Source organism: Gorilla gorilla, chromosome 5 (genome assembly GCF_029281585.2).
Source record: "Gorilla gorilla gorilla isolate KB3781 chromosome 5, NHGRI_mGorGor1-v2.1_pri, whole genome shotgun sequence".
In the NCBI taxonomy this organism is placed as follows: domain Eukaryota; kingdom Metazoa; phylum Chordata; class Mammalia; order Primates; family Hominidae; genus Gorilla; species Gorilla gorilla.
In genome coordinates this window covers 173,743,993-173,771,857 of record NC_073229.2, presented here as the reverse complement: position 1 = coordinate 173,771,857, position 27,865 = coordinate 173,743,993, and the positions used below count along the sequence as shown (strand labels likewise).

General features: G+C 42.6%; 1 protein-coding gene across 1 annotated transcript; it reads right to left on the bottom strand.

Annotated features, from left to right (window-relative positions):
* Positions 1 to 1,664: 1,664 nt before the first annotated feature.
* GINM1 (glycosylated integral membrane protein 1) lies at positions 1,665 to 26,959 on the bottom strand. The gene is made up of 8 exons (XM_019029797.4): positions 26,605 to 26,959; positions 20,854 to 20,913; positions 20,595 to 20,691; positions 14,194 to 14,345; positions 13,175 to 13,331; positions 12,438 to 12,568; positions 10,558 to 10,721; positions 1,665 to 2,486 (listed from the first exon to the last, which is right to left on the bottom strand). The coding sequence occupies exons 1-8, from the start codon at positions 26,722 to 26,724 to the stop codon at positions 2,375 to 2,377; spliced, it is 993 nt and encodes a 330-aa protein (XP_018885342.2). The 5' UTR covers positions 26,725 to 26,959; the 3' UTR covers positions 1,665 to 2,374.
* Positions 26,960 to 27,865: the final 906 nt, after the last annotated feature.

Genomic DNA, 27,865 nt, shown 5'->3' with positions numbered 1-27,865 from the left:
GGAGATAGTATTGCATAATAGAGCTCCATGCAATGTAATTAATTTAAAGTCTGGCAAAGTGAAACATCACTCCTTCATTCTACTTGTCATCCTCTCCACCCCCATCACACACATACCTATTTGGCCTAAATATAAAGTGGTCTCAAAAAAACCAACCATGGCCGGGCATGGTGGCTCACGCCTGTAATTCCAGCATTTTGGGAGGTCTAGGTGGGTGGATTACCTGAGGTCAGGAGTTTGAGACCAGCCTGCCCAACGCAGTGAAACCCCATCTCTACTAAAAATACAAAAATTAGCCGGGCATGGTGGTGGGAGTCTGTAATCCCAGCTACTCAGGAGGCTGAGGCAGAATTGCTTGAACTTGGGAGGCAGAGGTTGCAGTGAGCTAAGATCACACCATTGTACTCCAGCCTAGGCAACAAGAGTGAAACTCCATCTCAAAAAAACAAACAAACAAAAAACAACCATTACTTTCTTGGATAGTGTTTTCAAAATGATGGGTTGCAGTAAAAAAAAAAAAAAAAAAATTATATATATATATATATATTTTTTTTTTGAGACAGAGCCTTGCTCTGTCGCCCAGGCTGGAGTGCAGTGGTGTGATCTCGGCTCACTGCAAGCTCTGTCTCCCGGGTTCACACCAATTCTCCTGCCTCAGCCTCCCGAGTAGCTGGGCCTACAGGTGCCCCTCACCACGCCCGGCTAATTTTTTGTATTTTTTTTTTTTTTAGTAGAGACGAGGTTTCACCGTGTTAGCCAGGATGGTCTCGATCTCCTGACCTCGTGATCTTCCCACCTCGGCCTCCCAAAGTGCTGGGATTACAGGCGTCAGCCACTGTGCCCGGCCAGTAAAAATATTTTTTAATGAAACAATAGAAAGTATCACATAGAGGGCCAGGCGCGGTGGCTCATGCCTGTAATCCCAGCACTTTGGGAGGCCAAGGCGGGCGGATCACAAGGTCAGGAGATCGAGACCATCCTGGCTAACATGGTGAAACCCCATCTCTACTAAAAATACAAAAAATTAGCCAGGCATAGTAGTGGGCGCCTGTAGTCCCAGCTACTCGGGAGGCTGAGGCAGGAGAATGGCATGAACTCGGGAGACGGAGCTTGCAGTGAGCCGAGATTGCGCCACTGCACTCCAGCCTAGGCGACAGAGCCAGACTCCATCTCAAAAAAGTATCACATAGAGATGAGTTATATGTACTCGTTCACACTGTAAAATATTAATAAGTCAATATGAGTGATGGTTAAAAAAGGTAATAAAACACTTTTAGGGTAAACAGCACTATATCTAGAACCACAAGACAAAAGGCACAGTCTAACTCATGACATCAATGGACTCATTCAATTTGAGCCATGGTTTCAGCCAGTGTAAATGAAAGTATACCTACTCCTGCATCTCAGCCATTCTTACCTGGGCAAAGGTTTTATATCAGTGTAACCAAAACAGCTATACTTTTTTCCTCAAAAAAAAAAAAAAAAAAAAAAGTTTATTTTAGAGTGAGAACATGTCATACTACTTTTAAATCTTGGAGCATTCAAGGTAAGTAGTCTTGGTACAGGATACAATCAAATCATGATACACTTCAGTGATTTTATACTGAGTCACATACTTAATATAAAGGCACACTGTACTGAATAAAAAAATAAGTGTTAAGTCCTTGACCTTTTAAATTAGAATTTTATAAAGTGCTTTTCATAAAGTCTTATATATTATAGTAATTAAGTGGACATAATTTCCTTAACAAAGGCACCTTGAAAAGTTATTGGCACATGAGATTTTGTCTGGTCTTTTTTTTTCTTTTGATAATTTCAAAGTCTCTTCACATGTGTTCTCTTCCACTTTAAGTTTTCCTTAACAATTCATCATATGAATAGCCAGCCCTTTTAGAGAATAAGGTCAACTTTTTTTTTTTTGAAACAGAGTCTCGCTCTGTCACCCAGGCTGGAGTGCAGTGGCGTGATCTTGGCTCACTGCAGCCTCCGCCTCCTGGGTTCAAGCAATTCTCCTGCCTCAGCCTCCCAAGTAGCTGGGAACTACAGGCGTGCACCGCCACACCCGGCTAATTTTTGTATTTTTTTTAGTAGAGACAGGGTTTCACCATGTTGGCAGGATGGTCTTGATCTGACCTCGTGATCCGCCTGCCTTGGCCTCCCAAAGTCCTGGGATTACAGGCATGAGCCACTGCACCCGGCCGAGAATAAGGTAAACTTTAACTTGGCACTGTAAAGGTCAATTTTCAGGCAGTCTTAGAGTTTAGCAATTTCTCTAGTGTATAAACTGATTCTTAACGATTTAAAGAAAATTATATTCAAGTGGCAAATTTGGAGGCAACAGGCTACTTCAGAGTCCATGATATGAGACGGTGTTTTAAATACATGTTTTATCTTCAAGGTTTTCAGCTGTTTTCTCTGGACCATCTGGATATAAGTTGATAGCTGTCACAGGTATGACGTCCACTTTATCCAACTGAAGAATTCCTCTGAAATAGAAAGTGATTAATTACTATCAAAATTAAATGTTTCCTCTGCCTGTAGTTTGATAGTGAGAAAAGGCTACTTCAAGGTTATAATATACACCTAAGGTTAGGTGCTTTTGCTACATTCTATTTAAAAATTCATAGTGGTTGTACAAACTGAGCCCAAAGTCACTTTAACCAAACTGGCTGAGAGAATAGAAAGGCATCGAGGAAGTTCATTATTTCCTATTTTAGGGAAGAATAGGGTAAGTATAGATCTCCAAGGCAGAGTTAGGTTCCTAGATACACCCAGGCTGAGCAAAAAGCCTAAGCCTAAGCCTCTCTCTAAACAATACTCACCACCACAACACAACCTTAGGTCTTTAGATAGTGTTGCTCTTTTTGTTACTTAAAATCCCTGACCAGAGAGTACGTCTTTGGATTGAATCTAGGACCCTGCATTGTAAATTCAGTGTTATTCTAATAAGAACATCAACGGGGGTTAGTTGTTTATAGAACCAAACAGATTCTAAAGTTCACAGGGGAGTAACTGCAAGAATAGCCATAAGATTTTTTTTAAAAGAACAATGGGGAGAAGACAAAGTTGTCTTAAGTAGTTCTCAAAGGTTTTATTAAAACATGATAGTAGGCCAGGTGTAGGGGCTCACACCTATAATCCCAGCACTTTGGGAGGCCAAGGCGGGCAGATCACTTGAGCCCAGGAGTTCAAGATCAGCCTGGGAAACATGGCAAAACCCCATCTCTACTAAAAATAGAAAAAATTAGCTGGGCATGGGACACCTGCAGTCCCAGCTAGCTATTCAGGAGGCTGAGGTGGGAGGATCGCTTGAACCCGGGAGGTGGAGGTTGCAGTGAGCCGAGATCGTGCCACTGCACTGCAGCCTGGGTGACAAAGTTAGCCCCTGTCTCAAAAACAAAAACGAAACATAAGAGTAATTAAAACTGTGCTACTGGCACAGGAATAGACAAATAGATCACTAGGACAGAAAAGAGTCCAGAAAAAGACTAACATATATGGAAATTTAGTTTATAATAACATTCTAAGTCAATGAGAAATTACTAATGGAAAAATGGCCTCTGTCTGGGAAACAAAATGAGAACTCTAGCTTTAAAAGTATACAGAAGAGTAATGCTAAAAAATAAATTTTGGCCGGGTGCAGTGTGGCTCATGCCTGTAATCCCAGCACTTTGGGAGGCTGAGGTGGGTGGATCACCTGAGGTCAGGAGTTCGAGGCCAGCCTGGCCAACATGGTGAAACCCTGTCTCTACTAAAAATACATAAATTAGCCGGCCGTGGTGGTGCACGCCTGTAATCCCAGCTACTCGGGAGGCTGAGGCAGGAGAATCTCGACCCCGGGAAGTGGAGGTTGCAGTGAGCAGAGATTGTGCCACTGCACTCTAGCCTGGGCAACAAAGCGAGACTCTGTCTCAAATATATATATAAATAAATAAATAAATTTTAAGAAAATACAATGGCTGGGCACAGTGGCTCATGCCCTTAGTAATCCCAGCACCTTTGGAGGCTGAAGCAGGAGGACTGCTTGGGCCCAAGGAATCCAGCCTGGGCAACATAGTGAGACCCTGTCTCTACACAAAATAAATTAAAAAAAAAAAAATGGCTGGGCACGGTGGCTCATGCCTGCAATCCCAGCACTTCGAGAGGCCGAGACGGGTGGGTCACTTGAGGTCAGGAGTTCGAGACCATCCTGGCCAACATGGTGAAACCCATCTCTACTAAAAATACAAAAATTGGCCAGGCATGGTGGCGGGCACCTGTAATCTCAAGCTATTCAGGAGGCTCAGGCAAGAGAATTGCTTCAAACCAGGAGGTGGAGGTTGCAGCAAGCCAAGATCACACCACTGCACTCCAGCCAGGGCAACAGAGCAAAACTGTGTCTCAACAACAACAACAACAACAAATTAGCCAGGCATGGTGGCAAGTGCCTGTAGTCCCAGCTACTTGGGAGGCTGAGGCAGGAGGATCGCTTGAACCCAGGAGGTCAAGGCTGCAGTGGGCCTTGATAGCACTGCCACTGTACTCCAGCCTGGGCAACAGAACAAAACCCTGTCTTTAAAAAACAAAAAACAAACAAAAAAAGCCCCATAATTTTAAGATAGGAAAGTCTGGCCTACTTAGTAGGCAAAATAAAAACCCTACATGCTGTAAAGGAATAACATGAATTACTTAGGCCTTGAATTTAAAGCTTTTGTATGATGAGATACCATAAATAAGCAAAAGACAAATGATAGGCTGGGATTAGTAAAAAAATCTGCAATGTGCATTACATATGTATAACAGACAAAAGAGCTCTTATATACTAATAGTTACAAAATGCCAACACAATTGAAAAATGGCCAAAGGCTCTACGTAAGCAAGTCATGAGAGAATCATATATAGCCAATTATCACAAAGATGTTGAACCCACCCAGACCTAAACTAGCAAAGATGCTAGTAAGATGAAAATGCAAATTAAGATGAATTATATTTTTAGTAGCAAAACCAAAAAAGATTATCATCAGGTTGTAAGGAGTTAATACAATTACTTGTGACACAGTAATTTTACTTTTAGGAATCTATTCTACATAAATACACATGTGCAAAGAAATATATGTGCAAGGATGTATACTAGAACATTATTGGGATTAACATGAAATTGGAAATTACCTAAATGTTAGAGGAATGGTTATATTAAGGTATATCTATACTGTGGAACACCTGTGATATTATGACTTGTTAAGTTCCTCTGGCTTCCTGGAACAGCTCCTAAAATCCTTAAATCTCCAAAGTGGTAAGTATCTTTTGGATGCTAATGATGACTGATGGCTGGGGGATCCTGGATAGCCTCAACAGGGGAGCTGGTTGCCAGGGGTATCAACCATGAGATCAGTCCCATCCCCCAACCTTGGGGAAGGGAATGGGGTACTGAAGGTTGAGTTGATCACCAGTGACCAATGATGTAATCAATCATGCCTGTGTGATGAAACCTGCAAAAAAACCCAAAAGGACTAGCTTTGGAGAGCTTCTGGATAGCTGAACACACAGAGGTATGGGACCTGGATAGAGGTGCACCTAGGGAGGGCAGGGAAGCTCTGAACCCCTCTCCCCCTCCCCATGTCTTGCCCTATGCACTTCTTCCATCTGCCTCTTCATGTTTCCTTTGTAATAAACCAGTAAGTGGAGGTGTTTCCCTGAGATCTGTGAGCCGCCCCAAAGACGTCCCAAGCAAATTAATCAAACCCAAAGAGGAAGTCATGGCAACCTCTTTATACCCAGCTGGTCAGAATCACACATCACAACCTGGGGCTTACAACTGGCATCTGAAGGGGGGCAGTCTTGTGGAACTAAGCCCTTAGCCTGTGGGATCTGACGCTGTGTCCAGGTGGAAAGTGTCAGAACTGAACTGAATTAGAGGACACCCAGCTGGTGTCCACTGGAGAATTGGTTATTGGTGGTGAAAAATCCCCACACACGTATTGGTGCCCAAACGTGAAGTACTCCAGAGTGTCAGAGTAGGAAAAACCAAAGTATTTTTCCTATGCTTCGGTTTTTCCTATCTCCTTTAGAACTATGCAGCCATAAAAAGAATATGTAAGCTATACATAATTATAACATGTCAGTTAAAAATAATATTAAGGGCTGGGCATGGTGGCTGATGCCTGTAATCCCAGAACTTTGGGAAGCCAAGGTGGAAGGACTGCTTGACCCCAGGAGTTTGAGACCAGCCTGGGCCAACCTGGCCTCTACAAAAAATAAAATTTAAAAAATTAGCTGGGCATGGTGACACACACCTTAGTCCTAGCTACTCAGGAGGCTGAGGTGAGAGGATCACTTGAGTCTTGGGAGACTGAGGCTACAGTGAGCCACGACTGAGCCACTGCATTCCAGCCTGGGTGTCAAGGTGAGACCTTGTCTCAAAAATAAGTAATAAAAAATAAAATAGAATTAAAATAACTAAGGGGACAAAAAAGAATATATGTAGTGATAAGAAAAGATCTTAGGTCTATGGTTCCCAAACTGCACTGAGGTCCCTGGGTTGGTGAGCAAACTCACAGAGGCACCACAGAATATTATAAAGCTTCAAGAGACTTCATGTGTAATATTACCTGGAGGTTACTTCATGCTTTTAACATAGATTGCAAAACATTCAATGAAGTCAATCTTTCCAAAGCTGGGTTTTGGTGGTGCTAGATTTGGAAAGTTTTTCCCCTCCAAACCTCATGTTAAAATTTAATCCCCTATGTTGGAGGTGTGGCCTAATAGGAAGTGTTTGGGCCATGAGGACAGATCCTTCATGAACAGATTAATGCCCTCTCTGGAGGGGAAGAGAATGAGTTCTCATTATTCATTCCCTGGAGACCTGGTTGTTAAAAAGAGCCTGACACCCCCCCGCTGTTCCTCTTGCTTCCTTTCTTGATATGTGATCTCTGCACATGCTTTGCCTTGCGATGCTGCTGAGTGGAAGCAGCCTGAGGACCTCACCAGAAGCCCAGCTGATGGCAGCACCATGCTTCTTGTACAGCCTACACGGTTCTTGCAGAACCATGAGCTAAATAAATAACCTCTTTTCTTTATAAAGTAACCAGCCCAGGTATTACTTTATAAGCAACACAAAATGGCTTAACACAGGTGGTTACTATGATAAAAAGCAAATACTGTACAAAACTAACACTGAACAAGAAATGAGGATGCCAATTTCCAGTCTGATGCCAAGATATGAGGTATTGTGTAGTGCTCTATAGGCACTCACATCCCATTAGCATTTCTTAAATCAGTAATTTAAGAACAAAATTGCTGGGCGCGGTGGCTCATGCCTGTAATCCCAGCACTTTGGGAGGCCAAGGCAGGGGGATCACGAGGTCAGGAGATCAAGACCATCCTGGCTAACACAGTGAAACCTCATCTCTACTAAACATACAAAAAATTAGCTGGGCGTGGTGGTGGGCGCCTGTAGTCCCAGCTACTCAGGAGGCTGAGGCAGGAGAATGGCATGAACCCGGGAGGTGGAGCTTGCAGCGAGCCGAGATTGTGCCACTGCACTTCAGCCTGGGCGACAGAGTGAGACTCTGTCTCAAAATAAATAAATAAATAAAAAATAAAAATAAAAATAAAAATCTTTAAATTTGTCTTTTGGCCTAAGTATAGGGGCATTAAAAAAATTTACTGGCACACTAAGGATACTGTAAACCAAGAAAGTTTGGGAAACCTCTGTCTTAAGTGAAAAATGCAATGCAGAACAATTAACAATCTGAGTTGATAAACAATTATGATTAGTGTACATTTACGTTAATACATAGAATTTGGATTAAAAATGTCAACTCAGTTGACAATGACTACCTCTAGGTAGAATAAGAATTGAAGAACAGAGAAGGAATACTTTCAGTTCATTGCTCTCTGTAGTTCTGTATTAAATCCTTTTCTACCAGGAAGTATCTGCAGTACAACTGCAAATTTGGTTTTTAATTTTATATTGCATCTGTTCCTGCAGAGAAACCCATAACAAAACAATGGCAAAAGAAAAAGAAAAACATTACAACACCGTTTTCTATGCAGGTATACATAATAAAGTTCAAAAAAGTTTGGAACTTCCTGGCAGCTAAAGGGGAAAGAAATCTGTTAAACTACAGAATTTTTATTACAGGTCAAGCATCCCTAATCCAAAATCCAAAATGCTCCAAAATCCAAATCTTTTTGAGTGCCAACATGATACTTAAAGAAAATGCCTGGCCAGGCACAGTGGTTCACACCTGTAATCCTAGCACTTTGGGAGGCCAAGGCAGGAGGACAACTTGAGGCCAAGAGTTCAAGACCAACCTAGCCAACACAGCAAGATCCCCGTGTCTCTCTCTCTCTATATATATACATTTATAAATATTTATATAAAATATATACAAGTATTATATATATATTTCCATATATGCAAAGGAAATGCTCCCAAGAGCATTTTGGATTTTGGATTGAGGATGCTCAACCAGTAAGTATAATGCAAATGTTCAAAATTCCAAAAAAATCTGAAATCTGAAACACTTTTGGTTCTAAGCATTTTGGATAAGGATATTTCTGTATCAGAAAGGAATGGGAATGCCAATTCAGTGGAAATGTAAACTAAGAGGTGGGAGGGGCAACTAATATTTCTTTACTCTGCAGGTGCTTTGCTTGCTTCATGACTTTGACTTTCAACAATCCTTCAAGGGAGGCATTAGTTCATCATTACACCTGAAGAAGTCGGAGGTTCAAAGACGTCACAACAAGCAAGTGGAAAAGTAAATGTTCAAATTAGGTCTTCTTTTCCAAAAATCCTGTTACATAACAGTATAATGCAATGTAGCTAAGCCAAGAACTGTGGTCATCTGCATTGAGATTTGTTTCTGTTAAGATAATTAAAATGACTAATGGGCCAGGTGCAGTGGCTCACGCCTGTAATCCCAGCATTTTGGGAGGCCGAGGCATGATCCACCTGATCCACCTGAGGTCAAGAGTTCGAGACCAGCTGGGCCAACGTGGAAAAACCCCGTCTCTACTAAAAATACAAAAATTAGCCAAGCAAGGTGGTGCATGCCTGTAATCCCAGCTACTCGGGAGGCTGAGGCAGGAGAATCGCTTGAACCCAGGAGGCGGAGGTTGCAGTGAGCCAAGATCATGCCACTGCACTCCAGCCTGGGTGATGGAGTGACATTCCATCTCAATAAATAAATAAAATAAAATAAAATAAAACGACTGATTTAACTTAAAAAAATACTAACAATAATTCATTTTAAATTTTATTATAATTTTTGACTAAAAAATATACAAAAGGAAGTCAAAGTCAGTCTCTCCACCTCTGCTCTCATTCCCACTCATTAGAGATAACTTGTTTTCTCATTCCAGAAATTTTCTATGCATTTATATACACATAATACTTTTGTTTTACCTAAATGTGATCATACTGCTTTGCCATATTTCCCCCCACATAATAGATTTTGGACTTATTCAGCCAGAGAAAATCTCATTAGACCTCACTGATATACAGTTAAGAGGGCTTTTACTTTGCTTGTACTTTTTTTTTTTTTGAGAGGCAGTTTTGCTCGTTTCCCAGGCTGGAGTGCAACGGCGCGATCTCGGCTCACCACAACCTCCGCCTTCCGGGTTCAAGCGATTCTCCTGCCTCAGCCTCCCGAGAAGCTGGGACTACAGATGGATGCCACACGCCCAACTAGTTTTTATTTTTATTTTTTGAGATGAAGTCTCACTCTGTCGCCCAGACTGGAGTGCAGTGGTGCAATCTCGGCTCACTGCAACCTCTGCCTCCCGGGTTCAAGTGATTCTCCTGCCTCAGCCTCCTGAGTAACTGGGACTACAGGCGCCTGCCACCACGGCTGGCTAATTTTTGTATTTTTAGTAGAGACAGGGTTTCATCATACTGGCCAGGCTGGTCTCAAATTCCTGACCTTGTGATCCGCCCGCCTCGGCCTCCCAAAGTGCCGGGATTACAGGCATGAGCCACCAGGTCCAGGCTAATTTTTTTTTATTTTTAGTAGAGATGGGGTTTCACCATGTTGGCCAGGATGGTCTCGATCTCTTGACCTCATGATCCACCTGCCTTGAACTCCCAAAGTGCTGGGATTACAGCCATGAGCCACCGTGCCCAGCCTATTTTGCTTTTATTTTCTATTACAAACAATGCTGCAATGAACATCCTGCTTGTCTACTGAAATTAACTACATTTTAAACTGATACTCTGGGGTTGAAAATACATCATGAAGTCCTCTGGTTTTGCTCACCTCTGATCATACAGTTGCATTTTCCATTACATGTATTTGTTTCCTTCCTCTGCTACTAGATTTTAAGTTCTTAGCAGAGTTTGTCTTACTTACATCTGAATCTCTCCAAGAATGTCTTGATCACAATAGCTATTCAATAAATGTGTTTCAATTTTGCTAACGTTGGAAGATGAGCTAGAAAAACAGTAGGTGTTATTTTCCCTCCCATTTGTCTTACCCTTTCTAATTTTTATATTTTCTATTCTAAAACATAGCAAATATGTCTCACTTTTTAATCATTAAAAACACTAACATTTCAAAAATAAGAAATACTTACTTGTATTCAGAAACTGGGAAAAACACCTTTAAGATGGTTATTACCACAGCTGCTCCTATAATTCCAACCACCATGATGTTCAAAAACTGAAAGAATACTGGGAAAACACTGCTCCAGAACCTACACAGATCTTTTCTAAACTTTTCCATCCACTGACACATTACCTGAAAAAGGAATTTCGATTAGATAGGCAAGTTGCATCGATCTCTAAGAATAAACTTTAAATTTTTTAATGTTTTAGCTTTGGGATGATAAAAATATTCTATATTTTGATTGTTCTGGTAGTTACATGGGTGACTACATTTGTCAAAACTAATTGTATATTTTAAATGGTGATTTTATTTTAGAATGTACCTCAATGAAGTTACTTACAATTTTAAAAATTATGTTCTAACAATACAAGCACAAAAATGTTAATAGCCTGTAAAATTATTTATATTGTTTTCTAACTACAAATCAAGTGAAAATAATTGCTAATTGACAAGAGATTCGTTAGGCTAGTCCATTGTAAACGAAATGGAGCAGAGTCAACTGTTTCCAGTACCTAGAGCACAAGAGAAGGAAGAGAAAGACAAACATATTAGTAAATTTTAGAATACATGGGAAGTTCACTGTGTACAAAACATGTTTCTATAATTTAAGAGCGAGAGCAGAACTTAAGGTCGGCACTGATGGCATGGACTATGAAGACAGTCTGCTCTGGGGCTGAGCTGCTAAGGGAGGTGAGGTAGACAGGGTAAAGGTGCTACAGTCCAGACTGCTGAAGTGACCTCAAATATGCAAGCCTGACCTTCAGTGAGAACTACTACTCCTTTAATACCAACCATAGACCCTGCTCATTTACAATGAATTTTGGGTAGGGGTCTACTTAATATACAGAGAGATATCGGGATACTCTCTGAACCCATGAATATATTCCTGGTAAGCAGTATAAATGTCACAGGTAACATCTGAGAAATTAGTAGGTGCCAATGCATATTTATATGTAGTACCCAACTTATTTAATCCTTGTAACAACTTCATGAGATACTACTTTACACTGCTATTCAGATTAAGTGGGTGCCCCATTGTACAGATAAAGAAACTGAGGTTAGAGAGATTAAGTGCCCCAAAGTGGGAGTACGGGGAAATAAAGAGTAATTATCGGCCGGGGATGGTGGCTCACGCCTATAATCCCAACACTTTGGGAGGCCAAGATGGGCGGATCACTTGAGGTCAGGAGTTTGAGACCAGCCTGGCCAACATGGTGAAACTCCATCTCTACTAAAAATACAAAAAGTAGCCGGGCGTGGTAGCGTGTGCCTGTAATCCCAGCTACTCAGGAGGCTGAGGTGGGAGAATCACTTGAACCCAGGAGGTGGAGGAGTAAGCCGAGATCATACCACTGCACTCCAGCCTAAGTGACAGAGCGAGACTCCATCTCAAAGAAAAAGAAAAAATTTGTTCAAGATCACACAACTAGTCAGCGGCAGAACCAGGTTTCAAGCCTGGGCAGGCTGACTCTAGGAAGTATATTCTCAACCACCTGAGCTGAATCACTGGGCAAGATCCTGGGGGCACAATGCACATGTGTGTATGCGAGGTAGCGGGTACAGAATAAACACAAAAATCTGGATATGAGAAATAACTGTGGAATTTATAATTCCAACCAAATGAAATCCAGCACCTTGATAATCATGATCTGACTACAATATTATTAAACAAAGCTCGAAGAGGAAAATAGGAATACTAAAAATATCACATTAAGACCAAGATGAGTCCATTATCACCAATGCTCTACAGTTCCATTCTTCAGGATTTCCACTCCATTTTAAATGCTAGGGTCGATTTTCTTCATCTTAACCATGAATGCTTATGATAACACCAAATACTTGATTTACCTTATATGAAGATGGCGGCTCTGCTCTGAGAGGAGTTTCAGGTAACTTGCCAGGTAAAACATCTTCATCTACAGTGGTTTCCACATTCCTGATAAGATACTGGCTAGTGGTTTGCAGTGAACTAACACTTTCTACCCAGGAGAAAGAGCAACGTTACCAAAATGCTGGTGTCTTATCCTACTAGTCCTAAGATTACGACACCAATAGCATTTAGGATAGTAAGAACACATATTTTACCATGGGAGAAAAAATTAACACATCTGCATGTTCACTGATTTAAATGTCAGAAGAGAACTATAAACTAAGACACGTATAAGGAGCTAAAGCAGTTATGATTCAGTCACATAGAAAGCCAAAATTTTAGAAGTTCTATGTTTCTATGAAAAAATGAATAGTTCTTCCTCTGAATGAACCTTTACAATAGTCTTATTACATATTTTGTGATCAGTACCCAGAGTAAGAGTGAGTAATTACTGAAAAATGTCACTATGCAACCAGCACTGATCACATTCTACTAAGGCTCAAAATAGAGTCCTAAAGTCCTTAAATGGACATATGAAGCAATACATGTTATGAAGCATTTTTTTAAACAAGCTCATTTCCAAACGTATTAACTATTAAAGATAAATAGCAACTTTTGCAAATAGTGTAAAAAATAACAAAGTTCAAGAGTATATAAAGCTACCAACTAAACAAATAATCTCCTTAATACTTTAAATAATGGTCTTTTAAGTTACCTTTTTTGGAGAGGTTAGGAAGGGTAAATAAAATGTCACTGTCTCGAGAAATAGAGTAGAGCATGCTTTCTTCCAAAGGGAGGGTATAGTTTGAATGTCTGAGTACTCCCCGGTTCTTAACTAAAATATCAATTTCAGTGACATCCTTTTGCTGAACCTGTGAAAGAAAATATAATTATTCTTTATTTTAAATAGTAGCACAGCCCCATAAAAATTTAAAAGCAAATTTCCCTCTCAGATTTATATAACTAAAACATGTGTCCTATTCAGACAATTACTCTTTTTTTTTTTTTTTTTTTGAGATGGAGTTTCGCTCTTGTTGTTGCCCAGGCTGGAGTGCAATGGTGCGATCTCAGCTTGCCGCAACCTCCGACTTCTGGGTTCAAGCGATTCTCCTGACTCAGCCTCCCGAGTAGCTAGGATTACAGGCACCCGCCACCATGCCCAGCTAACTTTGTATTTTTAGTAGAGACAAGGTTTCTCCATGTTGGTCAGGCTGGTCTAGAACTCCTGACCTCAGGTGATTCGTCCGCCTTGGCCTCCCAAAGTGCTGGGATTACAGGTGTGAGCCACCATGCCCAGCTAACAATTACTCTTTATTTCCCCATACTCCCACTTTGGGGCACTTAACTTGCAACTTTAATAATATTCCTGTCCTGCTTTAACACTTACTATTATAAGCTTAATCTCGATTCTACTTCATTTACACACAGAGACTTCATTTACCATAGAGGAAATGGTAGCAGAACTATGAGCCAAATTGAATCTCTTTGCTTACTTTCTATTTAATAATGTCTGTACATTTTAAAGTGATACAAACATGTATGAATATGGGAAATTTTAAAAATACATTTCAAATACTAAAATAAATATACAAAAATTCTAAATAATTGGATATAGGCAACATTAGGCACCTTCCTTATCAAGTCAGAAACAAATAAAATAACTGAACACATGCATAATATCTAGCACAAATCTAAATATCATTTAATTCCCAATTAATAAACATACTATCTTACTTGTTTTCCATCAATCTCTACTACCTCTTCTTGAATGACAATTAGTTGCAAACTGGAACCAGATGTCATAGGCCACTCATGAACTAAAATCCTTACACTGACAATTCCAAAATATTCTTTTTCCTCCAAATTTTCAAGATTTTCATTCTTCACTATAAAAAAAAAAAGTAGTGACACCTTTGAACAAAAATTACCACCAAATCTGTTACTGAGTTTGATTATTTTGATGACATTTACATGGAACAAGACAGTTGTAAACCAATTTCTCTGGCTTTCTTCATCCCTGACCTCAATGCTGTTTCAGATTTATTAAAAACAAAGACAATCTGACAAATCTTTATGACTGCTTACACTCATTTGAAAGGGTAAAATGTGTTGATCTTTAGGCTTTGTATGAAATACCACACTAGCAACATCTTTCCTATTCTTTTTTTTTTTTTTTTTTTTTTTGAGATGGAGTCTTGCTCTGTCGCCCAGGCTGGAGTGCAGTGGTGCCACCTTGGCTCACTGCAACCTTTGCCTCCTGGGTTCAAGGGATTCTCCTGCCTCAGCCTCCCAAGTAGCTGGGTTTACAGGCTTGCACCACCATGCTCAGCTATTTTTTTGTATTTTTAGCAGAGACAGGGTTTCACCATATTGGCCAGGCTGGTCTTGCTAACTCCTGACCTCAAGTGATTCACCCACCTCGGCTGCCCAAAGTGCTGGGATTACAGGCGTGAACGACCACGCCTGGCCCATCTTTCCTATTCTTTTATACAGGTTGGCAATGAGGAACCAACATGGCACAACTATAAAGCCAGCCAGAAGATACAGCCAATCCCATGTTTTAACATAATAAGCACATACATTCATCCATCCACAAAATCCTGTGAGAGAAGATGCCCAAGCAGTAAGAACATTGAGTTTTTTAATCAATCCTTTCCCCGATTAGTGACTCATTACTATTAGAGAGAGCAGGAATGGGGAAAGTGGGTGGGGGAGGCCTGTCATTTCTCTCTGGTAATCGATAATGGGGTAGGACTAGCTATTGTCCATGTTCTTCTCTAGCTAGGAAACCTCTACTCCTGCTCCAGTAGAAACGGGGTGTAGTAGCTGCAGCTGGTTTACAGAGCCAACGGCTACTCTATTAAGGTAGAAGTGCTATCGAAAAAGATAAAACAACATACACCAATGCACCTGTCACAGATGGAGCATTTTATTTCTATCCCTCAAATAATCTGAAGATTTTTGCCAAACAGGAATCCAGATATACAATCTGAATGCACACCCAGCTGTTTAGTCTGATTCTGTGCATCTATAGGGCTACTTCCTTTGTCTGGAATATCTCAATATCTAGTTCATTAACTACTTACTATTACAAGATATACCTACCTATTCTCCCCTGCTTTAGTCCCCGCCTCCAAACCATTCAGACAACATGCCAGGCTCGTCTCACTGTGACGTGGTTTTCAGTCCACAGCCTCCTGCTCACACACCTTTAGTGGCACTTCTGTGAGGTTCCCGGTCCTCTCACTGGTCCTCCTCAGGCTCCTCATCTGGCCCCTCGCTGCTCCTCTCTCTAGTGTGCCTAATCCTTCATGCCCTTTGAAAAGCACCACTGTGAAAGGTACCCCCTCTCTCATGGTCCATCCCCGTGTTTTAACTGACCATTACCACCCGTGGGTCTCCTTCGTGGAACAGCAGGCGCTGTGTCAGCATGTCCGTAAGCCCAAAGACTAAGGTACAGGAGACTCAATGGGTGAGAAAATGCAGTCATAAAAATACACCCACGTGGCAATTCTTCAGCCTGCAAATTTGGTACCTGATATAGTTTGGATGTTCCCCGCAAATCTCATGTTGAGATGTAATTCCCAATGTTGGAGGCGGGGCCTGGCGGGAGATGTTTGGGCCATGGGGGCAGATCCCTCATGGCTTCGGGTTACGGCACCCCACTGCCACTCTCGCTCTCTCTTGCTCCTGCTCTGCCATGTGAGATACTGGCTCCCCCTTTGCCTTCCACCATGAGTAAAAGCTTCCTGACGCCTCCTTAGAAGCTGAGCAGATGCTGGTGCCATGCTTCCTGTACAGCCTGCAGAACCATGAGCCAATTAAACCTCTTTTCTTTATAAATTACCCAGTCTCAGGTATTTCTTTATAGCAATGTGAGAAGAGCCTCATACAGTACCTCTAATACAGCATAAAATTAAATAAAAAACAACAAAGCCCTTCATATTGACTTCCTTACTGTGGTAGGCGGCTTTCAAAAATGCCCCTCAATGACCCTTGCCTCTAAGGACTCAGACATTTCTGCAATTCCTCCCTCAAGTGGGCTGGACCTAGTGACTAGTCAGTTACTTACCTATCTATCTATCGATCTATGAATGAGACAGTCTTTTTTTTTTTTCTTTTTTTGTTCTTTTGAAAGAGACAGCCTTGCTATCTTGCCTAGGCTGGTCTTGAACTCCTGGCCTCAAGTGATCCTCCAGCCTTAGCCTCCCAAATAGCTGGGATTACAGGCATGAGCCAATGCACACAGCCTAGTGACTCGTTTCTAACAAACAGAGCATAGCCCAAGTGATGGAATGTTACTGCCACAATTAGATTATTAATGGCTATGACTTCTGTCTTGCTAGTACTCTTTTTCTTACTGGCAGTCTCTCTTGTCCTCTCAATGATGAAGCTAGTTGCCACGTTGTGAGATGCTCTATGGGGAGCTTCGTGTGACAAGGAACTGAGGAAGACCTTCAACCAACATCTGGTGAGGAACTGAGGCCTCAGTTCAAGAGCTCAGAAGGAACTGACTCCTGCCAACAACCACATGAGTGAGCTGGGAAGCAGATTTTTCCCAGCTGAGCCCTGGCGTGATGGCAGCCTTTTGAGAACCACAGGACCCCGCTAAGCCAAGCTCAGATTCTCGACCTACAGAAACTATGAAATAATAAATATTGTCTTAGGCCACTGATTTCTGGGTTAAAACTGTTATGCAGCAATAAACAAATACACCAACTAAAGAAAAAGTTTCTTTAAAGAATTAAAGAAGATTTGTTGTTGTTGCTGCATTTAATGTTTTGAAGATTCTTGCTGTAACTGGGTAAGATGAGCATTTATTTCAGTTATCATAGAAACAAACTCAGTGCAATGACTGGGATGACTAAAAGATGGCCATAAGAGAGGAGACAGGCTGTATTCCACGTCCAATTCCCAGTGAATACAACAACAAAAGAATTATTATTTCAGTAGTACTAGCACTTCCTTTCTTAGCTACCATGGATCAGCTTGCAGCACACCAACCCTCTTGCAATGAACCACTTGCAAAGAACTGCTAGAAAAGATGTAAAAAATACACACCCACACATACACACAAAACCTACATCTGTGTAGAGGCATCAGAAGCTAAAGACAGCCAGCACTTGAAGGGCCAAGAAAAGAGCTCCCTGAGGTGAGTACAATATCCTATGTGATTTCTTCCCCCAAAGGCATTTGCCAACTCCCAAGCAGAACAGGTGGAGAGGTTGAAAAGCTGAGTAGAAAGCAACGACTAGGAGGCAAAAAAGCTCGACAAAGTGTCTGGCAGTCTCACCCAGCAGGGGAGAAAATGAAGTGTTTAAATGTTAAAACAAAAATGCTAAGCTATGCTTCCACAGCCAGCAAAAATAGCCTTCTAAAATGAAGGCAAAGAGATGTTTTCAGACAAATAAAACCTCAGACCATTCACTGCTAACAAACCTGTACTGAAAGAAATACCAAAGGGAATTCTTTAGGCCGAAGGAAAATGACAACCAGGGCACAATGTATGTGTGTGAGGGCAAGGCAGGAGTTGCAGAATGTACAGAGAAATAGGGATAGAAGAAAGAATTTTGGAACTTGAAATTCCAACCAAATGATATAGAGTGGAGCACAGATAGGAAGGAATAAAGAGCAATGAAAAAGGTAACTATGATGGTAAACACACATGAATATTGGACTACATAAAACAATAATTATGTCACATGGGGTTTAAGAACACAAAGAGTTAAAATATATAATAATAACCAAAGGCAAAAAGGGAATAAATGGAATTTAAGTGTTCTAAGGTTCTTGCATTGTTTGGGAAGTGATAAAAGTACAAATTTATTTATTTTTATTTTTTAAATTCATTTTTTGAGACAGGGTCTCACTCTGTCACCCAGGATGGACTATAATGGTACAATCACAGCTTACTGCAGCCTCTATCTCCTGAGCTCAAGGGATCCTTTCACCTCAGCCTCCTAAGTAGCTGGGAAAACAAGCCTGCACCACCACACTGGGCTCACAGGTTTCCCTATGTTGCCCAGGCTGGTCTCGAACTCCCAGACTGAAGTGATCCTCCAGCTTTGGCCTCCCAAAGGGCTGGGAATACAGGCATGAGCAACCTTGCCCAGCCAAAAGTACTAATCTATTGATAGCAAGGGTAACCACTAAAAGAATAGTAAAATTACGTAAAACCAAGACAGAAGGGAACTATGATACCAAAAATAATTAACCTAGAAGAAGGCAAAGGGGGAAGAAAAAGAAACACAGAACAGTTGGGACAAAGAGGAAACAAGAAGGAGGATTTAAATCCAAATGTATCAGTAATTTTATTAATGTAAATAAGTTAAAATCCCAACTAAGAGACAGACTGACAGAAACAACAAGTGGACCGGGCACGGTGGCTCACGCCTGTAATCCCAGCACTTTGGGAGGCTGAGGCGGGCGGATCACCTAAGGTCAGGAGTTCGAGACCGGCCTTGACCAATATGGTGAAACCCCATCTCTACTAAAAATACAAAAATTAGCCGGGCATGGTGGCGGGCACCTGTAATCCAAGCTACTCAGGAGGCTGAGGCAGGATAATCACTTGAACCCGGGAGGAGGAGGTTGCAGGGAGCCGAGATCGCGCCACTGCATTCCAGCCTGGACAACAAGAGCAAAAACTCCATCTCAAAAAAAAAAAAAAAAAATCCTATATTCTTTGTATTTGCTATTTCATCCAAATAATATGGCATATTCCAATGCAACATACCTGCTTACCTTTAAACAACTCAAAATTTTTAAAGGTTAAAAAGAAAATGTTTTACTGACATAAGGGTAGAAGAAACTGAATACTAGATAATCAGACAATTCATTTTCTTGGCTCTTGCTATCCCATTTACTACCTTTATGCACATTTTTTTTTTTTTTTTGAGCCAGGGTCTTACTCTGTTGCCCAGGCTGGAGTACAGTGGCGATCCTCCCACCTCTCAGGAGTAGCTGGGACTACAGGCACACACCACCACACCCAGCTAATTTATTTTTGTATTTTTTGCAGAGACAAGGTTTTACCATGTTGCCCGGGCTGGTCTCGAACTCAGGGCTCAGGCAGTTCACCCGCCTCAGCCTCCCAAAGTGCTAGAGCCGCCATGCCCCACCTCTACGCACATTCTTACATCGTTATCTACTTACCAGAAATACAGTTTCATCAATGCTGATCTTATGGAAAATAGTGAATATGCGAGAAGCAGCCAATATAAAACAAAAACAGAGTTTTAAACACATTAGTGTTATTGTACATTCTGATAATGATCTGTGTGTGTGTTTTAGAGATGGGGTCTTGTTCTGTCACCCATGCTGGAGTACAGTGGCATGATTATAGCTCACTGCAGCCTCAAACTCCTGGGATCAAGTGATCCTCTTGCTTCAATGATGTATATTTTTACTTTATTTTTATTTTTTTTTGTGACGGAGCCTTGCTCTCTTGCTCAGGCTAGAGTGCAGTGGCGTGATCTCAGCTCACAGCAGCCTCTGCCTCCTGGGTTCAAACGATTCTCCTGCCTCAGCCTCCTGAGTAGCTGGGATTACAGGCGCACACACCACATTTTCAGTAGAGATGGGGTTTCACCGTGTTGGCCAGTTTGGTCTCAAACTCCTGACCTCTCGTGATCTGCCCACCTTGGCCTCCCAAAGTGTTGGGATTACAGGTGTGAGCCACTGCGCCCAGCCTATTTTTACTTTAAAATGGAAATATATAACATCCAAAAATTGTTTTGCTAGTTTAGTATTATTAAAAACAGAACAGGCCACGCACACGGGCTCACATCTGTAATCCCAGCACTTTGAGAGGCAGAGGAGGGTAGACGGTTTGAGGCTAGGAGTTCAATCAAGACCAGCCTGGCCAACATGGCGAAACCCTGTCTCTATTAAAATTACAAAAATTAGCCGGGTATGGTGGCACATGCCTGCAGTCCCAGCTACTTTGGAGGCTGAGGAATGAGAATCATTTGAACCTAAGAGGTAGAGGTTGCAGTGAGCTGAGATTGCACCATTGCACTCCAGCCTGGGTGACAGAGCAAGACTGTCTCAAAAAACAAACAATAACAATAACAACAACAACAACAAACACACACAAAAAAAAGCAATTATGGAAATAATTTAGTAATACTCACCTATCAAAGTCTGACAGCTTATTCGGGTTACACCACTATTTACAGGTAAGTCATTTACATACACCTGTCCACTCTCATAGGTTATGTTAAGAACAACCTTAAAATAAAGCAGCATATACATTAATTCCAATATTTATAAACAATAGCAAACTCTTCAAGTCAAAAAAGATTAACTAAATGAGACGTGCAGGTTAAAAAATCAAATAAGCTGCATAGCACTTAGCTAAATTATATATTAAAACCAGAAAAGGAGACAAACCTGCTGTTTAGATATGTCCCCATCATCTTTCAGTGTAGTTACATTAATTCTGATGCCGTCCTGTAAAACAAGTATTGTGTAAATTGGAAGGTGTGCATCTCACAGATTGAGAACAACGTGGCTTTCTCTTTTCCCTCCAATTATATCTATTGTACAATCACTTATAACAGCATTAAGAGAGTTTAAAAGACCATCTTTTCCATTTTATAGCCATTTTTCCACCCTTATTTACAATTCCAATTATTTATTTATTTATTTATTATTTTTTTTTTTTGAGAGTCTCACTTTGTCGCCAGGCTGGAGTGCAGTACCGCGATCTGGGCTCACTGCAATCTCCGTCTCCTGGGTTCAAGCAATTCTCCTGCCTCAGCCTCCCGAGTAGCTGGGATTACAGGCATGCACCACCACACCCAGCTAATGTTTGTATTTTTAGTAGAGACGGGGTTTCACCATGTTGGCCAGGATGGTCTTGAACTCCTGATCTTGTGATCCGCCCTCCTCGGCCTCCCAAAGTGCTGGAATTACAGGCGTGAGTCACCGCGCCCGGTCTAATTTTTTATAATATATACTTTTTCTATTTACTTGTGAAAAGTATCACGAGTATATAATATGCAAATACAGAGTTTAAAAGGTGAGCACTCCTGTAAGTACCACCGAGGATAAAATATAAAATATAACCCCTGCCTTGGCAGGCTCTGCATGATTGCCCTCTATCCCCCCAGAAGGAATCCTATACCCAATTCCATTTGAATCATTTCTTGCTTTTCTTTATAGTTTTACTACCTGTGTCTCTCTCTCTAAACAATATGTTGCTTAGTTTTATCTGTTTCTGAGCTTTATGTAAGTGGGATAACAGTACACATGTATTCTTCCGTAACTGTAGTTGATACTGTTGATGCACATAGCTGTAATCACAGTAGTCCATCTCTGACTACCAATTTACTTATTTATTCTACTACCCACGGACATCTGAGTTGTTTCCAACTTTTTTGCTTTTATAAATAAAGTTGCAATGACTTTTTTTTTTTTTTTTTTTGAGAGGGAGTCTCGCTCTGTTGCCCAGGCTAGAGTGCAGTGGCGATCTTGGCTCACTGCAATCTCCGCCTCCTGGGTTCAAGCGATTCTCCTGCCTCAGCCTTCTGAGTAGCTGGGATTACAGGCATGCATCACCACACCTGGCTAATTTTTGTATTTTTAGTAGAGACGGGGGTTTCACCACGTTGGTCAGGCTGGTTGCGAACTCCTGACCTCGTGATCCACCCACCTCGGCCTCCCAAAGTGCTGGGATTACAGGCGTGAGCCACCGCACCTGACCAAAGTTGCACTGACCCTTTCTTGAGTGTGTTTCTTATACAAGCATCTGTAATGCTCCAATTTTATTGCCTCTCAAGGTATATCAAAAGCAGTATACCCAAATATTGAAGATGACATGCTTTATATACAGAAGCAAGCACTATTTTAAGAAGTATTTACCACTGACCACAGGAACTACAATCTGTCATTTCTGAATCAAATTCTTTCCTAAGTTTATTCACAAATAGACATTGTTACTCTAGAATAAAAAAATACTCTCAAATACTTTTTCTTTGAGGTTGTATTAACTTAGAAAATAGGAAAACTGTTCATAAACATCAAAAAGAATATACAAGTATATCTGCTGGCCCTGAGTATCCTAAATACTTTATATATAATTTCCCACAAATGAGAGAATAAGACTGATAAAATTTCATGAGGTCGAGCTGATTCCAGGAATAATTTATGGAAGAGGATTCATACCACACAAGACCAACATCATACATTTAGGGTGACTTTGGTTCACTTCCCAACTAGGAGCCTAGGAAGCTTTCCAACTAGAAATTCCTCAGAACTAGCCAGCTTTTTCCTGGCCCACCTTGATCTAGAGGGTTAGAACCAATAGTGCATCTAAAACAAATCCACATTCAATGAGCTATGAGATTGATAGCTACATTGTTTTGTGTCCAAATTCAAGTCATATGGATCTCCTCTGCAAACTAGAGAATGTATTAATTATAAACTATTATTCTTCTAACAGCCCAGAAGTAAGCCTCCAATGTTGTTCTAGGAAACCATTTTATAGCTTCTGCCTTTTAGCAGTGAACATACACTATATTGTTAGCAACTTACTGAACTTTATATATATATATATATATCACCTACCTAGTAAAATTACAGAGTTTGAAAAAGACAATTAACAAACACAAGCACACTATATTTTCCAGAGAACCAAGTACAACAAAATTATTTTCTGGTCTTTCTGAATGATTTCACTGCAAAAGGGAATCACACTCCTTACTGCCCCCTGGCCAGGAGTTCAGAGCCAGGTCATATTTATTGTTCTTGAGAAGTTCTGATTGAACTGGAAGTTCAGGCTCATAAGCCAGGGTTGCATATACTTAAAAAGTGCTTGGGGACACTGAAAAGTTTCTCCCTAAAAATCTTCAATTCTTCTAATTCCTTTACTCATAGGATGCCCACTGGGGACATAAGTGTCTTCCTAAGAATAAAGGTAATAAGACAGCTGGTTTAAAATACGTCTGAGCGAAATATACAGTTATGCATACAAGAAAGTAAGTGTCCTCCGAATGCCTCTCTTTGGTGACCAAGTTATTTTAGTATTAGAAGAATTTACTATAAAGACTTTTATTTTTCGGTCGGGCATGGTGGCTCATGCCTGTAATCCTAGCACTTTGGGAGGCTGAGGCGGGTGGATCACCTGAGGTCAGGAGTTTGAGACCAGCTAGCCAACATGGTGAAACCCCGTCTCTACTAAAAATACAAAAATTAGCCGGGCATGGTGGCACGTGCCTGTAATCCCAGCTATCTGGGAGGCTGAGGCAGGAGAATCGCTGGAACCCGGGAGGCAGAGGCTGCAGTGAGCCGAGATTGCACCACTGCACCGTGCAGGATGGGGGACAGAGCGAGACTTCATCTCAAAAAAAAAAAAGTCACCGGGCGCAGTGGCTCACACCTGTAATCCCAGCACTTTGGAAGGCTGAGGCAGGTGGATCACTTGAGGTCAGGAGTTCGAGACCAACCTAGCCAACATGGTGAAACCCCATCTCTATTAAAAATATAAAAAAATTAGCTGGGCGCAGTGGCGGGAGCCTGTAATCCCAGCTACTTGGGAAGCTGAGGCAGGAGAATCACTTGAACCTGAACCCAGGAGGCAGAAGTTGCAGTGAGCCGAGATCATGCCAGTGCACTCCAGCCTGGGAGACAGAGTGAGACTCTCTCTCAAAAATAAAAAATAAAAAAATAAAAATAAAAATACAAAAACTAGCCAGGTGTGGTGGCACGCGCCAGTAGTACCAGCTACTCAGGAGGCTGAGATAGGAGAATCACTTGAACCTGGGAGGCGGAGGCTGCAGTGAGCCGAGATCACGCCACTGCACTCCAGCCTGTGTGAGACAGAGCGAGATATTCCGTCTCAAAAAAAAAAAAAAAGACTTTTATTTTTCAATCTTATGTGCAATCTTGTATTACCTCAACTTCTGACAACTGCATAAATAAAAACAGAAAAATGCTTATAGTCCAATAAATCTGAGTCATCGGAAGAAGGCAGAATTTTCCTGACTTCAACCAGTTTAATTTATATCAGGCTGGAAACGAGGACGGACAGATGTGATAAAGCTTGTAATGTTAAGGGTAGTCTGGTTCTGCACTGTTCAATATGGTACACACTAATCACTTGTGACTATTTACATTTACATTGATTAAATAAAAATTTAAAAACAGTTCCTCACTGGCACTGGCCACATTTCAAGTGCTCAGTGGCCACAGCAGTCTAGTGGCTACCCACAAGGTGAGAAAAGACATAACCTTCAAGGCAGAAAGTTCTACTGGACAGCACTTACACAATATGTGGGACCACTGTGAAATTCTTTCCTATTGGAAATGTTTCACAATAAGACGTTGAGAAGACTTAGATCAAGGGACTTCAGTTTCCCACAGACACAGTCCAGGTAATGAGATTCTCTTTCTAGTTGTTCAGCACTCATTTAATCTGTGAAACTTTTTGTTGTTGAGACAGGCTCTTGCTATGTTAACCAGGCTTATCATCCAACACCCAGCTCTTGGTCTCAGGCAATCCTCTGGCTTTGGCTTCCCCAGTAGCTGGGATTACAGGCGTGAGCCACTGCACCCAGCTTAATATGTGAATTTCCGAGTTTAGATCTGGACTTTCTGAAAGTGAAATGAAGGCCCAAGAAGGGAGAACTGAAATAGTAAAATCATCACTAAGAGCCAGCCGACAATGCAGTGTATTTTAAGCCTGCAATCAAAATGTATTTTTCGCAGATTATATAGACCTAAACATCTCTTTGACACATAGGTGTCAATTATGAATCTTTAAAACTTGAAAAATAGGAAAATAATGTCCGTATTTCCAGAACTTTTTAGAACTATTTCACTTTTATTTGGTCCCTTGGTGCCTGTCCATCACATTCCTATTGTTTAACCAGATGCAACTGTGGTCCACATATAATTTCAGATATAGGTGGTTCTTATGGGAGGCAATGTCGTGGCTTCTTGGAATGCCCTGCAGAACTGAGACATGCTCGTCATTTTTGTACCCACGTGGGGTAATGTCATTATCCTAAAACGTTAACACTTGGTTTTTTTGTTTTGTTTTGTTTTGAGCTCCCTCACCCAGGCTGGAATGCAGTGGCACGATCTCGGCTCACTGCAACCTCTGCCTCCCGGGTTCAAGCAATTCTCCTGTCTCCGCCTCCCAAGTAGCTGGGACTACAGGCACCTGCAACCACGCCCGGCTAATTTTTCTATTTTTAGTAGAGACGGGGTTTCACCTTGTTGGTCAAAGTGACACTTACCGTGCCCTTCGCCTTTGTATTTAGAGTGTTCATATTCAAGTCTTGACTAGGAAGAGGTGTACCGACACAGTTTCTTGTCATTCTCAGAAAACTTGCACTTTAAAATATTCAAACTTTTCCCTACCATTCTACTGAAAAAAGGCTGATACTGGCCTAGGTAGGCACGACTCTACGGCAGAAATGGTGAGCATCAGCCACGTTTTAATGTTAGGATGCCTCGATTCTCCCACCTCAGCTGGCATCAGAAGCACCTGCAGGACTCGCCAACCCGGACTGCTGGGCCCCGCCCCCAGAGGCCGGGCTGAGTTCCCAGGGGATGCGGACACCGCCGATCGCGCCCCGCCGTGAGAACTTCTCCTCCAACATCCGACAAAAACACTACGTCGCGCGAGGGCCGGGTCTCTGCCTCTGCCCACCTCAGCCCGGCGGAGCCCTGCGGCCTCGGAACGGCGGACCCTCGCGATCGCGGGCCGAGCAGGCACAGGTGGCCTGGAAATGCGCGAAGTGGGCAACTTCCACACTTCCCGAGCACACAAACATTCCCTGCCCAAGCGCTGGCTCTACCCCGGGAAGGCGCCATTACGAAGGCCTGATCACCGGCAACCGCGCGCTTCGACGGCAAAGCCCCGTTAGGTCGCGCGCCGGCTTGGGCCGCCGGAGAGTCGGTGTGGGGTGGCTCGAGGCTCACTCACAGCGACGCAGCCCCAGTGGGTCCCTTTCCTCTTACCTCGGCCTCCCACGCCGCCCCCATTTCCTGGGGTGCTTCTCCCCACACCTCCTTCGGGGGCCCGGACCCCCGCCCCTGCCCGCCGGTGGGATGTGGGAAACGTCATTGTGGACGGCCCGGGCCTCCCGGAGGGTCGGAGTCGTAAAGCGGCCAGCCGGGCCCGCCCTGCCCTACCTGTGGGGCTCCGGACAGCGGCGGCGGCTCGGGGGCGCCCGTCGTCAGCCAGCCGGAGGCGGGTAGCACCACGAACAGCAGGAGCCGGAGGGCGAGCGATCCCGGTGGAGCGCCCTCCATCTTGGACAACCCGGGCAGAGGGCAGCCGCGGCCGGGAGGTGAGGGCGGAGCCGGCCCGCGGGCGGGACGGAGCTTCGGCGGGAGGGACGGGGAGGGGCGGGGAGGGGCGGGGAGAGGCGGGGAGGGGGGGGACGGGCCCTCCCCTCCCCGGGCGGCCGCGGAGAGGCGCGGGGACGCTCCGAGATCCGGCTCGCCAGGGAAAGGCGTTTGCGCACGCGCAGCGCCGCGCGGCGTCGAGGGGCGGAGTGAAGTCTTGGAAGGTACGGCCCCTCATTAGACCCGCCCTCAGGATTGGACAGGACTCCAACTGGAGCGATGTAAATAAATGTCCTCGTAACCATTATTTTTAAAATTAGTATTTACACACATGCATGTGTCTGTGTGCACATGTACATGTACCTATACGATGAAAACAACGGTAATATTTCAGAAAACTGTTATACATTAAAAATGAAACATCGCATTTACAGGGGAAGTTTTTATTAAGTGGGTAATTCCCCACCCTTGGCTGCACGTGGGACTCTCCCGGGCAGCTTTAAAAAGTACTGGGGTCTCCCTGAACACCCCACTTTCCAGCCTGGGCTGCGGCTCGGGCCCTGGTGGTTTTTTAATTTTCTCGGGTGATTCATTGTGGGGCCAAGGTTGAGGATGCGCCATGCTTACTGTTCAGCATTCTGCCGACCCCTGGAGGCGGCGCGGGGACAGCGCTCAGCTGGAAGCCAGCGCACCTGGGCTGTCAGCGCCTTTTTGGTCAGTATCGTAACTCTAAAGTGAAAGTGTTAGACTTTTCTTCCACCTTTCAGATTTTAAAAAAAAAAGTTACGGAACCCTGTAAAGCAGAGTAGCAAGAAATTCAAGCATTTTAGATTAACAGGATTGCATGTTGATTGAGAAAAACTTGGAAACTTGGCCATTCAGGCAGAATAAGAGTAATATTTAGTCTTACTTTGAAATAAAACTTTTGACATGAAATAAAACTTTTGACATGAAAAAGGAGACAAGAATCTATTTCTCTCTTTGAGCCCCCTTTACTCCTTTGAACACCCTCCTCCCACAGGCCTGCTGACCGCCACCGCCCCCGCCCCCCGCCCCAGAATAAATTATAAAAGTTTTGGCTAAAGACTCCTTTCAACTAACTTCG

Coding starts and splice junctions, on each gene's coding strand:
- GINM1 (XM_019029797.4), bottom strand. CDS start 26,724: ATGGAGGGCGCTCCACCGGGATCGCTCGCCCTCCGGCTCCTGCTGTTC. Junction 14,346..20,594: donor AAGCTGTCAGACTTTGATAG/GTGAGTATTACT, acceptor TTTTTTTTATAG/TGAAGAATGAAAATCTTGAA. Junction 12,569..13,174: donor TCCTAACCTCTCCAAAAAAG/GTAACTTAAAAG, acceptor TCTCCTGGGTAG/AAAGTGTTAGTTCACTGCAA.